Here is a 13,157-nt window from a genome sequence, read left to right as displayed (position 1 = left end):
GGAGCCGGCTGCCAAAACCCAGCAGGCAGCGTGGGAGAGCGTCCTGGAGAGGACCAGGGACATGCTCTGTATCTCAGAGCTGTGCTCTGCAGGCTGAGGGTGCCCTCCTATGGGGCTCCTGGTCCTTCACAGCTGTCCTTTCACACTGCGGCCGTGGGGATGGGTCCTGGAGCATCCTTGCCCAAAGCAGGTCCCCCCATGGGCTCCCTTTGGAGGATAACTGCTGGTGTCCTCTCCTAGCTCTCTTCCTTGGCCCTGGGGCACAGTGGCTGGTGCTCAGTCCCGCTGGCTGATGCCATCCCAGGTAAGGCAAAATCTAGTCCCTCACTTGGCCACTTTGCTGATTCTCTTACAAATAATCAGAATAACTGAGCACAGGGTTTCCCATGCTGGGAGTGAAACAGTGATTATGGCAAGTTGCAAACTAGGACACAGCCTGCAAAGGGACCGAGCAGACCCCTTTGGCATTCGAGGCCTTTCGCTGTTCTGAGCTTCTTGCCAATGACTGTGTCTTAAGGTCCCTGGAGTTCAGAGACTTCCTGAAGATGGCGCTGGACAAGAACCCAGAGACCCGGCCCAGTGCTGCCCAACTGCTGGAGGTAGGGACCAGCACCAGCCCCTGGGCTGGGTCTGCGGCTGGTGTCTGTGCCTGCCTGGGTCTGTGAGTGTCTGAACCACCTGTGTCTTTACAGCTTGATTCTCCTTAAGGAGGGTGGGGGAAAAAAAAGTGTTGATGGGCCCTAGACTGGTTTCACATGACTTTTGTCTTGTTTAGAAAGTTCATACTACTTCTCAGCCACTAAAAATCTCCAGAAAGAAACAGCAGTGTTTAATGTTTTTGCCTTTGGAGCAAACTGCAGAGCCCCTGTGGACACCAGCTGGAATAGAAATGGCTCCCGTTGCCTAAAAATGCCCATGTGGCCGCCAGCTTGGATTATACCTGGTTATCCCAGATTTAAATCCAACTCCTTTCCTTTCTTCCTGTCTCCTTCCAAAATAATAGCAAAAAACTGGAAGACTCCTTTCCCCACTGGCTGCAGACATCCTTGCTCTGCAGCGCTGGCACGCTGGCGGCATGCTTCCCGTCCTACACCGGAGTCAGCAGGAGGAAGCGTGCAACTGTCTCTGCAAACCCGAGGAACTCCGCAGCCTTTTGCTGAAGCTCAACACAAACACCCTGCTGTGTGCACCAAACAATTCGAGCCCCATTTCAGTTAAAGCTTCCCCCAGGCTCTGCTTGCACCCAGGGATCCTGCGGGCTGGCTCTTGCCCCGCTCCTGGTGGCACTCTGCAGGCTCGGACCTGCGCCCCGGAGCTCAGCCTGCCTGCGGGGAGGGGAGACGTCTCCTGCAGCGAGAGCCCCTTGTTTAAACGGTGCTTTTGTTTGAGCGATGTCAACGTACAGCAGCTTTACAGAGCATCTGTGCGCAGAGCTGGCGCTTAACCTCGGCATCGTGTTCTCTCTGTTCTCCCTCGTATGTGCAGCACGTACCTGTAAATTCGCCTGTGGGGCTAAGCCTGGTGGCACTGGCAAAAACCATGTCCTTAGGTCTTTGTTGTTGTTTTCAAGTAAGCAGTGGTCCTTGCTGTTGCTGTCCCCGAGCAGTCGCTCAGCCAGGAGCTCACGCGGTTGGTGTTTTGGCCACCTCACACATGGACATTGTGCTTGGCTTTTCAGCATCCCTTCGTCAGCAAGGTGACAAGCAACCGGGCTCTGCGCGAGCTGGTGGCCGAGGCCAAGGCTGAGGTGATGGAAGAGATCGAGGACAGTCGGGATGAAGCAGAAGAAGATGACTCGTCCGAGTCTGCCTCGGTGAGTGCTCCCAGCCCCGTGCTGGGAAAGAGCCCGACAACTTTTCTAGGCTCCCAAAGGCTGGTTTATAGCTATTCTGGGCCCCATCAGGTGGAGGGGGAAGTGGTCACTTGGCCAGGGAGGGCCTGTGTTTCAGTGGTGGCCAAGGGCATGGAGAAACAATGATGCTGACGGGTGGTCCAGCTGCCTGCTCACAGGAGGGGCTTGCAAGAAGTGTTTACAAAAGAAAGAGCCCGACAACTTTTCTAGGCTCCCAAAGGCTGGTTTATAGCTATTCTGGGCCCCATCAGGTGGAGGGGGAAGTGGTCACTTGGCCAGGGAGGGCCTGTGTTTCAGTGGTGGCCAAGGGCATGGAGAAACAATGATGCTGACGGGTGGTCCAGCTGCCTGCTCACAGGAGGGGCTTGCAAGAAGTGTTTACAAAAAAAAAAAAAAAGAAAAAAAAAATTAGGCCCTGGTACAGACTGGAGTAGCGGAGTGGAAGCAATGCCAGCAGCACGTGGTGCAGTGGTCAGGCACTGCCAGCCCTAGGAGGGAGCTGGGCAAATCTGTTGAAGGGAACATCTCAAGGCTGCTTGGGCAGCTTTGTCGGGGGAAATGCCTCGATATCCCTCGTCTATGGCAAAGGACAGTGATTAATCCCTGGTGGAGTTAGCCATGGGAAAACGTATTCGATATGCAAACTCCTAGGCTGCCTCTTAAGAATTTGCAGATTCTGGAGCTTCCCCACTGTGCTGTTTCCTTCCAGCCAGTGTCCATAGTCCTTGGGACCACAAACTTGGAAAAAGTTAGAAGTATCCCAGGGTGGATGTCCTAAAAGGGAAGATTTCCTCCCAGTAAATTAGGTTTAGATTAAATTTAGATTTCCTAAAGAAAGCTAAAGATTTCCTCTTTAGCTTTGGGTGACTTTGCTCTAAAGGGTGGGCATTTGCAGCTCTTGCAGTTGTGTTAAAGTGGTGGTGCAAAACCCAACACTTTCCCTTCGCTGTCTTTCCAGCCTCCTGGTAAGCACAAGCGGGACCCCTCTGAGGCGAGTCAGCTGAGTTTTGATGGGGAGAAACCTCTGGACTCTTCCTTGCCCAAGGCAGTGAATGGACCTGTGGGGACTGGCAAGGAGACCACAGATGGACATAGTGATAAAGTCTCGGATGAAATGATAAAGAGTGACAATGAAAAACTGGAGAGCAAACACTCCACAAAAGCCCTTGCCAGCTCTGCCACCTCAGCCATCCAGGGCAAGCCAGACATCATCTCACAGCCTAGACGGCTGGGTAGCTCAACGGAGGAGGACAAGCAACCCAGGCCAGGCAGCAAGGAGCAGAAGAGCATTGGGGAGCGACCGGAGAGCAGTCACCTAGAGAACTTCACAGAGGAGAAGCTTGCCAATGGGAGCTTGGATCCCCCAGTTCCATTCCCCAGCAGCAGGTCCAAAGGGGATTCGGATTCTGGCAGCACTTCAGCCTCTGAAAGCATGGACCTGACCATCTCCCTGTCTGCTGACCTGTCCCTCAACAGAGAGAGTGGCTCCATCTCCCTGAAGGTGAGAGTGGTGGGCAGAGTATATGGAGAAGGAAGGGCAGCACACCCCTGCTGAAAAGTGCTGAGGGCTTTTTTTCCCCTTTTCAGCCAAGTCCCTGAAATTCAGATCCTTTCCTTGAGAGGCTGTGCTCATGCACACTTTGGCCATAGCCCCCTAAACTGCTTCCTGAGAAAGCAGCATGCTGTACTCTAGACAGGGCTGATCTTGGACTACAGGAAGAGAAAGTGAGTTGCCCTTAGTCTGCCCTGTCCCTGCAGATGGGGAGCAGGTGAAGTAGGAGAGGACAGAGGCGGGATTAAGGCAGAGGCTCCAGGAATCTTGCTTTAGCATGATGCTAAAGACCACCCAGGTGCCACCCTGATGCTATTTGGCGAGATAGCTGGAAAGGCTGGCTGTGGTGCTTGCGATGTGACCATCCAGGCTTGGAGCTCTGCAAATAAACACAGAGCTAGCAAGGAGGGAGGAAGCCCGTCTCCAGGCGAAGCCTGCTATGTTTGTTTTCCTTGTCTATGGGACGCCTGTCCCAGCTGGCAGCACAGCACATGGTGCTGGGTTAAGCTGTGCCATGGGCATGTGGTGTGTCCTCAAGCGAAGGAGAAGCTCTTGGTGGAGCTGCTTGCAGGTACATATGTCCTCTGCTGTCCTGGGGCACTGAAATGGAAGTCTGATGTTTTGTAGCTGTTTTGGGTTCCTGAGAAGTGTGAAGTAACTGTGCCACTCACCTGACTTGTGCAGTTGTGCACAGTGAGAGCAAGGACAAGTGTGAAACCCAAAATGTGACTTCCTAAACTTTATCCATTGCCCATCACTGTGCTGCTCTTTCCTAGAACACCGAGCCCCAGGAGAAAGCTTTATTTGGGCTGGTGCCTCTCTCAGTTTTTCCAACCTGCCATACATTTGGCCTGGTTTGTGTCAGCAGTGACTTGCACAAAGACCTCCCAGGCTTCTTGGCTTTTGCTAAAGCTTTCTGGAGGCTGGGAATGCTTGTGAGCCAGAGCCAGCCAGGTCAGCATGGCGTAGAGGAAGAATCAAAATAACTGGAATGATATTTGCTGAGCTTCAGAAGAAGAAATGTGTGTGACTTGAGGGGGCAGAGTGATGTGTTGCACAAGATCTTTATCCAATTGCCTGCATGAGTGATAGCTTCCCAGCACAGAAACGTGCCCGAAGACCATTCTCGGCAAAACTTTCCTCCCCTCCTGTCTCCTGCTATGAGCATGAGAGCCAGCGTCCCCCGCAGGAGCCTGTAATCAATGTGGATCCCTAATGAGGGAAGCATGATGCTCTTGCATAGCAATTTACCCCTCCTGACTGCTTTTCCCGTTACACCTGGTCTCCTTGAGGCCAGCCAAAGGTGAATATGATGCCACATGTGTAATTGCTCTCCCTAGTTGGTCCCCAAGAAGGAAAAAGGAGGTTCTTAGGTTTTACAGGGAGTAAGTCTCAAAGAGATGGTCATGTTAGATCCTGGTTTGAATTGCCCCAGCCAGAGGTAATGCTCAGAACAAACTAAATGGTGTGTCTCTGAGCAAGGCGTTCAGGCAGAGCTCTTCTCCAGGAGCGAAGCTGGTGGAGGGCCCTGGGAAAGCCTCTCTGCTGAAGCCTCTGCTTTGCACAATGAGCTGTGAATGCGTGGGGGAGTACCAGGCTGTGCTGCTCCTTTCTCACCCAGGCTCCTTGCCGAGCCTTAACTTCATGGGGTTAAACTCCCCTGCTCTGCCCTTGCTCATGTTCCTGGTGCTGCTGGGTTTCGTGCACAGAGTGCCAGGCAGCAAAGAGAAGGGGTAGCAAAGAGTTAAACCATTTCTGGTTGTACACATGACTATTACATGCTTTTTATCACAGGCTAAACTGCAAAGTTAAGGTGACTCTTTTATTACCAGACTCTTTTTCCGGTTGCTTATAGTTTAGTAAAAAAAAAAAGAAGTTTTGGCAAAAGGTATCCAGGTCTTTTTTATCTTTTTAGAAAGATTAGGGATAAGAAATGTACAGGTGAGCTTGGGAGACTACAGCTGGCACTGTCCCACTGTGCCATGGGACAAGTGCTCACATTTTCATTGTGCTAATGAAAGTGAGCCCAGGCTGTGCTTCGTGGACGTCACTGTAAGGAGCTTGGAGCTGGCTGTGATTAGTGAAGTATTGTAATGAGGGCCAGAGGGACAGGAGCACTGAGCCTTTGGGCAGCGCTGGCTTGTTTCCCTGTGGCTTCATCTGCAATCGCAGCCTGATGTGGGAGCCTTGCCTGTCTCGCACCTGCAAGGGTTGGGGGGTACCTGTGGGTCAGATCACAGAATCACAGAATCACTAGGTTGGAAAGGACCTTCAAGATCATCAAGTCCAACCATTAGTCCAGCACCACCATGTCCCCTAAACCATGTCCTGAAGCGCCACATCCACACGTTTCTTGAACACCTCCAGAGATGGCGACTCCACCACCTCCCTGGGCAGCCTGTTCCAATGCCTGACCACTCTCTCAGTGAAGAAATTTTTCCTAATATCCAATCTAAACCTCCCCTGGCGCAACTTGAGGCCATTTCCTCTTGTGCTATCACTAGTTACTTGGGAGAAGAGGCCAACACCCTCGTCGCCACAACCCCCTTTCAGGTAGTTGTAGAGAGCGATAAGGTCTCCTCTCAGCCTCCTCTTCTCCAGACTAAACAACCCCAGTTCCCTCAGCCGCTCCTCATAAGACTTGTGCTCCAGCCCCCTCACCAGCTTCGTTGCCCTTCTTTGGACACGCTCCAGCACCTCAACATCCTTCTTGTCGTGAGGGGCCCAAAACTGAACACAGGATTCAAGGTGCGGCCTCACCAGTTGTTGTGGATTCCTCAGCACTGCAATTCAGGGGGGTCCTAGTGTCCCCCATCAGGCTGTGCTTTAGTTGGACACAGCGAGGAAGGGTCTTCAGGTGGTGGGTTGCCTCTCCTCCAGGTCAGGTTTCTGTAGGGTGGAAATCCCACGATACTGCGCTGTGGTAGCAAGGCTGCGTGGCTTGAATGGCAGCTCCAAATCTGCTGATGATGTTTGCTAGATTTGGTTTCCTTGCGTATGTTCTTCATTAACAACAACATCAAAATCGCTCTGAGACTTCCAGCTGTAGCACCCCATGCAACAAGCCGAGGTGCTGCTTCATGGCCTCCTCCTTTCCTCCCCTGCCAAACTCAGGATTCCCGGATGCACAAGAAGACACTGAAGCGCACGCGCAAATTTGTGGTGGATGGAGTAGAGGTGAGCGTCACCACCTCAAAGATCATCAGTGAGGATGAGAAGAAGGATGAAGAGATGAGATTTCTCAGGCAAGTGGGTCACTGAGATGGAGGGAGGGCAGGGTGCCGACCCAGGGCAGGGTTTTCTTTTCCACAAACAAATCCAGGAGCGACTTAAAGTCCTCTCATTTTCTGTCTTGGACATCTGTTCGGTGTGAACATCACTTCTTTTAGCCTTTCCTTGGATGGCAGAGGGCTTGCTGCGCCGCGTAAGCTGAGCTCTGTTTGCAGGCAGGGGAACGAAGGATGCACCTCGGGGATGAGATGCAGCAAGGCTGTGATGAGGGAGGCTTGTGCTGTGGCTGGCTCTGTCCTCTGGGAATGACTGAATGTGTCTCCGGGGCTGTAGATGTGCTAGCTCAGTGGAAATAACCACAGAAGTCTTCTCGAGATGCTCCTCTTCCCTTCGTTCCTGTATCTCCTCAGGCTTCATTAACAGAAAGGCCAAGGGAGTTGTAAGCTCTTTGAGCATCACTTAATATTTGTGGGTGTGTCCTCCCTGCTTAAGCCTTCATGACTCCTTTGCGGATCTTACAGCCTTCAAACCTCCATGACCTATTCTCAGGAAGAGAAACTGCTGTTTCTAGCTCCGTTACTATCAGTGGCAGCACTGAAATGAAAAGGCCCTTAAAATAATTAAAATACAAATTGATTTGCCTGTTGCCCTGTTTTAGGCTCTCTTGTGCTGCTCTGAGGAAGAATGTAAGCTGTCCCAAGCACTGTGGGTCCCTGCGGCCCTTATTCCTGAGGCCTAATATCAGACCTATGCAGAAGCTCATTAGCTACTCATTTTTGTGGGAGAAGATGCATATAATCCCCAAAATATCACGGGAAGCATGCGTGCTAGTATACAGGGAATTTCCAGGCACAGCTGCTTTCTCCTGCCCCACTCTCAGCTGTGGTGGTATCCCTGAAAAGAGGCTCCTTTTTAATTTTTAAATAGTTCCTGCTCCATCTGTGAGCTGGGGGAAGAGACGCAGAGGCTTGGGTTGGAAAGCATCGAGTCCCTGAACACCTTTTGGAAGGGGCTAGCTAGCGGGCACAATTAACTCTCCTGGCATCTTGATTTGCACTTAAGGGCTTGTTTCTGGCAAAAGCCAAGGAACATGCCAAGGTATTGATTTGAAAGCGAGATCAGAAGAGAGCACATCATATTGCGCCAGTTGATTTAATGGGGTTTGAGTTTGTTTTGAAAGAAGAAATTGTTCCAAAGTGCTTTTCCCAGGAGGGCCCCCAGAGGGCTGGACTCAGTCTGTGAGGCTAATGCGCAGCGGCGGAGGTCGCGGTGGCGATCCTGCGCGGGGAAGCTGCTGCTGCTGTTCCTTTTGCATAGTACATCAGTGATTTCCAGCTCGATCCGGCACCAACATGGCAAACGGGCTCAAACACAACTGTCTGAGCAGAGGTTCCTTTTTACTGGGCGCGAAGCCGGAGGAGGGGAGCGCTGCAATGTCATGGCGGATAGGTCAGCATTCGGGAAAACTGCCCTTTCTGCAAGCATAGATGGGGAGCGCAGGGGCCAGGCCAGAGCAGCGCCAGCTTGGCCTGGGCTGTGTTTTGAAGACCAGTGTGCACTACCCCAGCTGGCAGAAGGGGTATTTTGGGTGCCGGTTGGGGAGCGGTGCCTGCAGAAGCACCTTAGGAGCTTTGACAGGGCTTCTTTGGGAAGCAGTGAATGCTAACGGGCCCTACCCATGAAAACTGGCGCTTCCCCAGCAGTTACCATCGCTAACATCCTGCTTCCTCGCAGCGCTCGGGCGTCGCAGAGCCCGAGAGCGCGTCAGGCGGTCGGCATTTACCTCCTGCCCGCGCCCAGAGCAAGCGGCAGGCGCTGCGGGATGGCTCTGCAGCTCTCCTTCCCCGCTCAAGTGCACCCGTTGTTGATTCTGCCATCGCTGCTCAGACACGTGCATCTGAACTTGTCTGACTCTATTTCCCTCTCCCCCTCCATTTTAACCCTCTGCAGGCGCCAGGAGCTGCGGGAGCTGCGTCTCCTTCAGAAGGAGGAGCACCGAAACCAGGCCCAGCTCAACAGCAAACACCAGCTGCAGCTGGAGCAGATGCTGAGGCGCTTCGAGCAAGAAATGGCGGTACGTGGGCAGGAAAGGGGAAGCTCTCGGGTATCGGCTGTTCGACTTCTTCTCTGCAGCTGCCCTGCAAACCCTCATGCAGGGCGCTGCTCTCTGGGTTGCAGCAGTCCCGGGGCGTCATGTCCGGAGGGAGCAGGACCCCATTGGGATTTGAGGCCTGGGATGTGTTTGTGGAGGACAGAGGCTTTTGTGCGTGCTCAGCATGCGCAGCCTGCAGCTTGGGAAGCGCTGACTGCCATTGCCTGGCCGGGTGTCGCAGGGGAAGGGTTGTTCTGGACTTTCCCTCTTTAACGGTCTTTTCTTGTACGTCTGCTCACAGCTACTGTGAGAAACAGCAGTTCAAGTCCCTTGAAAGCTTTCATTGAGCCATCTTTTAAATACCTATTTATTAATTCACCTGGTAACCCCATCCCCTCACGGCAGGCTGGGAGCCATCACTCATTCGTGTGCTGTGTTGTATTTCTGCAGTCTTGATCTGCCACGTCTGTGAATTCCCATCTTAGCAAGTCACTTCTCATTTGTGAGATTTATTCACCGTACAGGGTGATATGCAAAAGTGCCAAACCTGCTTCCTGGGGCAGCTTGCAACCTGCTCCTGTTGACACCCGGGTGCTCCGTCCCTGCAGCTCACAGGGAAGGAGAGATCCGACACAAGGGCACTGTTGGAGCACAGTGCCCTCAAACTTGGAAGTCCTTGTCTGCAGAGAAAGAACTGTTATGCTTGAGCTTCACTGCCTGCTCGTATTTGCCCAGGGCTGTGGGTCCCAGTCAGATGTTGCAGATCAGGACGTAAGCAGGGAAAAGGCTTGAAGTGCATCAGCACTAGAACAAGCTCAAAAACGCTTTGTGCTCACGCTAGAGCTGGCTCTGCCCTGCGTGCTTCATGGGGTGTAACTGGGAAATTTCTCTCCTCTGTGTTTAGTAAAGAGGCTCAATCCATGCAAAGAAACCCCCCTGCCCCCCCCCTTTTTTTCTTTCTTTCCTTTTTTTTTTTTTTGTTTTAACTTTTGGAAGGAAACAAAGCAGAGAAGAGGCTGAGGTTAACCTCTGTTCCCTTCCCATACAGACAAAGAAGAAGTTTTATGACACTGAACTGGAAAACCTCGAACGGCAGCAGAAGCAGCAGATTGAGAAGATGGAACAAGATCACTCCCTGCGCCGGCGGGAGGAGGCCAAGCGCATTCGCCTGGAGCAGGAGCGGGACCATGTCAAATTCCTGGAGCAGCTGAAGCAGATGAAGAAGGAGGTAAAAACGGGAATAGGATGGAGGAAAGCTGGTATCCTGCATCTGTTTCTTCCAGGGAAGCTTCAGCATTTCTCCATAGCAGAACTTGAGGGGAAAGCGGTGTTGGTGTTTTAGCAGGAAGTTCTTGCTTTTCTTTGGTATATTTGAGTGTTTCCTGCGGTCCAGCTGTTTAGTGACATTAGGTGGGGTTGGTTTTGGTCTAAAGTTACCTGCTGACAAATCTCATTTCCCTCCCTAAAGGTCAAAAATGAGGTTGAGAAGCTGCCACGGCAACAGCGCAAAGGGAACATGAAAGTGAAGATGGATGACTTTGCCCAGAAAAAACAAACTATGGTAAGGTTGAGAGAAGATTGCCACAACTCCAAGACTGGGAAGTGCGTAGTAGACAGAAGCATCCTTCCTCTTTGAGGGACTGGCAGTTTCTAAAACACTGCCAGATGCTTTTCAAGTTACAGCAGCAGGAGGGCTCATGGAGGTACTGCTGTTTTCTTCCAGGAGCAGGAGTTTTTAGCCAAGCAGAAGGAGGACCTGGAGCTAGCCATGAAGAATATAACAGCCCAGAACAAAAGAGAGATCTGCGACAAGGAACGCGAGTGCCTGAACAAAAAGCAGCAGCTCATGAGAGGTGGGTGGCAAAGGCTGCAAAGGAGGAAAGCAAATGCTGTAACGATGGGTTTATCCAATGCTGGCTCTTCCCACACAACAGATGCTGTGACAGAGTTGCAAGCTGGCAGGATAGGATTTAGAAAAAACAGCCTTGCCAGATCCTGTCTAAATGTTTAACAATAATAATACTTAGTGCTTTAATCTTCAAAGCGCTTTACAAATACGAACCAATTAGGCTTCATAATTGCAATAAATGATTCTCCAATACAGTTTTCAACCAATTTATCTTGGAAAACAGTAGGTGAATGATCACCCCCCACATCTGCTGCACCGCTCCCCTATGTCAGAACCTTTTGTGCTTGGGATGCTTCATGTGACCAAGCTGGGAGGCCAGGGTGGTTTGTCTCCTGACCTTTCTCCCTTCCTCAGACCGGGAGGCGTGCATCTGGGATCTTGAAGAGCATCAGCAACAGGAGAAACACCAGCTTGTCAAGCAGCAGCTAAAGGACCAGTATTTTCTCCAGAGGCATGAGTTACTCCGGAAGCATGAGAAGGTGAAGAGTTAGCACCTTCCTATGCCGGTGCTGGTCGGCAGGGTGCCTGGGTGTCCCCAAAAAGGATATTTCCCTTCCAGGCTGTAAGTGGGTAAGGGTGGGTTAGGAGTCAAGGGGCTTGGTCAGTATTAGTCAAAAGGGACCAGAATAACACTCAGGTCAGCCTACTTGCTTGGGACATGTATTCTGTACTGCATGCATTTAATGTACAAGAAGCAGTTGTGAATTTTGGGGGCTTTTCTGGAAATCTGTCACTGTCCAGTATGTGGGATGGTGGATCCCCGGAGCAGTGAGGGAAGACTGGTACGTCTCACAGTCATTTATGCTTCCTTTGAGCCCCCTTCTCCTCTGCTTTCACAGCCTGTTCACTAGCTGCCCTCACCTCTTGTCCCCTTGGAGCTGTCTGTCACCAGCCACCTTTGTGCAACTCCCAAATCAGCTCTCTTTGGTTGCCCCAGCACTTTCCTGTTCGCCTGAGGTGTCCCTCCTCCTCTGATACGTGTCCGTCTGCCATTGCAGGAAAGGGAGCAAATGCAGCGATACAACCAGCGCATGTTAGAGCAGCTGAAAATTCGGCAGCAGCAGGAGAAAGCTCGGCTCCCCAAAATCCAGCGGAGCGAGGGGAAGACACGCATGGCCATGTACAAGAAGAGCCTTCACATCCACTCCAGCGGGAGTGCATCTGAGCAGCGGGAGAAGATAAAACAGGTCAGGTCTTGCAAAGAGCACCAGGGTTGAGGCTTGGCTTGGGGGTGAAGTACTTCACTGGCCTACTGGCAGGAGGGAAGTCAGAAAAAGGCAACTGTTCCCAAATTTCTAACCCACTGCTGGGGGTCAGAGGTCTTTGTTTTTGTGGCATCAGGTGTGGTTTTCAGCACTGCTTCCATCATGACTAGTGTTGGGAAGCATCCTTGGGGCTTTTCTTTCCTTCCTTTATAGTAGTGCAAGCTGGCCAGTCTCTTAACCAGCTTCAGAGATCAGAGCAATGCTGCCTACATGGGCACCTGCTTTTCTTTCTTCGATTTTGCTCAGCAGAAAGAGAAGAGGCAAAGAGCAGAGCGGCTGCACCAGCAGCAGAAGCACGAGACGCAGATGAAGGACATGCAGGCCCAGTGCGAGAGCAACACAAATGAGCTCCAGCAGCTGCAGGTACCTGTCCCCTGCGTCTCGGTTTCCTGGAGCTGCCTGTGTGCTGTTTCTGCTCCAACACAAGGGAGAACATTCTAAGAAGTGGCTGCAGAGGACTGTCAGTGAACTACACCTGACATCCCCTTGCTGTGCCTTGAGAGGTTTTTGTAGTTATGTCTAAACATTCCCTTGGAGCTCAAAGCTCTGAATGCCCCTGGCTTATGCAAGTCCTGCTTGACCACTGGATTTACAGTCCCAGTTGCTTAATGGGTGTTCTGTTTTATGATCTGTGTTTAGAATGAAAAGTGTCACCTCTTGATTGAGCACGAAACCCAGAAGCTTAAGTCCCTGGATGAGAACCACAACCAGCACATGAAGGAGTGGCGAGACAAGCTGAGGCCACGGAAGAAGGTAGTGCCTCCTTGGCATTAGCAGGGTGTCCTGCCTGGCTGGTTGGAGGGGACGGTGTCCGTAGCTCCAGTACAATCTCAAATACAGCTCTTGTGTGTGTTCCCTTCTGCTTAAGGCCCTGGAGGACGAGCTGAACCAGAAGAAGCGTGAGCAGGAGATGTTCTTCAAGCTGAGTGAGGAGGCAGATGGACAGATGCCAGCATCCCCAACGAAACACGCCAAGTTTGTCCTGTTCAGCTCCACAGAGAGCTCATAACACCCCGCAGCTGGCCAGCCACCAGCTGGTACTTGCTGTGTCCTCCTGGGCTGCAGGTGGGCAACCTGGACTTGGAAGATCCTCTCAGCAGCCTCTTCTTACAACAGCACCCTCCTGTCCCCTCGCTCTGTCCGGGATAAACGTGGTCTCTGTCCTGCACTGGAGGACACTGACTGGAAGTTTTGGTGGCTTTCCCAGGAGCTGGCACGCTCAGCACAGCTCCAGGCGGAGAAGCTGGGCAGGACCC

At 52.0% G+C, this 13,157-nt stretch overlaps 1 protein-coding gene across 1 annotated transcript in view; it reads left to right on the top strand.

The window, feature by feature from the left end:
- The window catches only part of STK10 (serine/threonine kinase 10), a gene marked incomplete at its 5' end in the record, with an annotated part of 18,647 nt that extends 5,737 nt beyond the window's left edge, over nucleotides 1-12,910 (top strand). The window contains 13 exon segments of the mRNA XM_010283491.1: nucleotides 518-599; nucleotides 1,679-1,813; nucleotides 2,811-3,353; nucleotides 6,519-6,649; nucleotides 8,586-8,709; nucleotides 9,776-9,955; nucleotides 10,196-10,288; nucleotides 10,451-10,580; nucleotides 10,991-11,115; nucleotides 11,635-11,823; nucleotides 12,139-12,264; nucleotides 12,541-12,654; nucleotides 12,770-12,910. Of these exon segments, the coding sequence (XP_010281793.1) occupies nucleotides 518-599; nucleotides 1,679-1,813; nucleotides 2,811-3,353; nucleotides 6,519-6,649; nucleotides 8,586-8,709; nucleotides 9,776-9,955; nucleotides 10,196-10,288; nucleotides 10,451-10,580; nucleotides 10,991-11,115; nucleotides 11,635-11,823; nucleotides 12,139-12,264; nucleotides 12,541-12,654; nucleotides 12,770-12,910 (2,113 nt within the window).
- Nucleotides 12,911-13,157: the final 247 nt, after the last annotated feature.

Source organism: Phaethon lepturus, unplaced genomic scaffold, assembly GCF_000687285.1.
Source record: "Phaethon lepturus isolate BGI_N335 unplaced genomic scaffold, ASM68728v1 scaffold45793, whole genome shotgun sequence".
Classification (NCBI taxonomy): domain Eukaryota; kingdom Metazoa; phylum Chordata; class Aves; order Phaethontiformes; family Phaethontidae; genus Phaethon; species Phaethon lepturus.
Note: the sequence above shows the minus strand (reverse complement) of the source record. Positions and strands in the feature narration are given on the sequence as shown.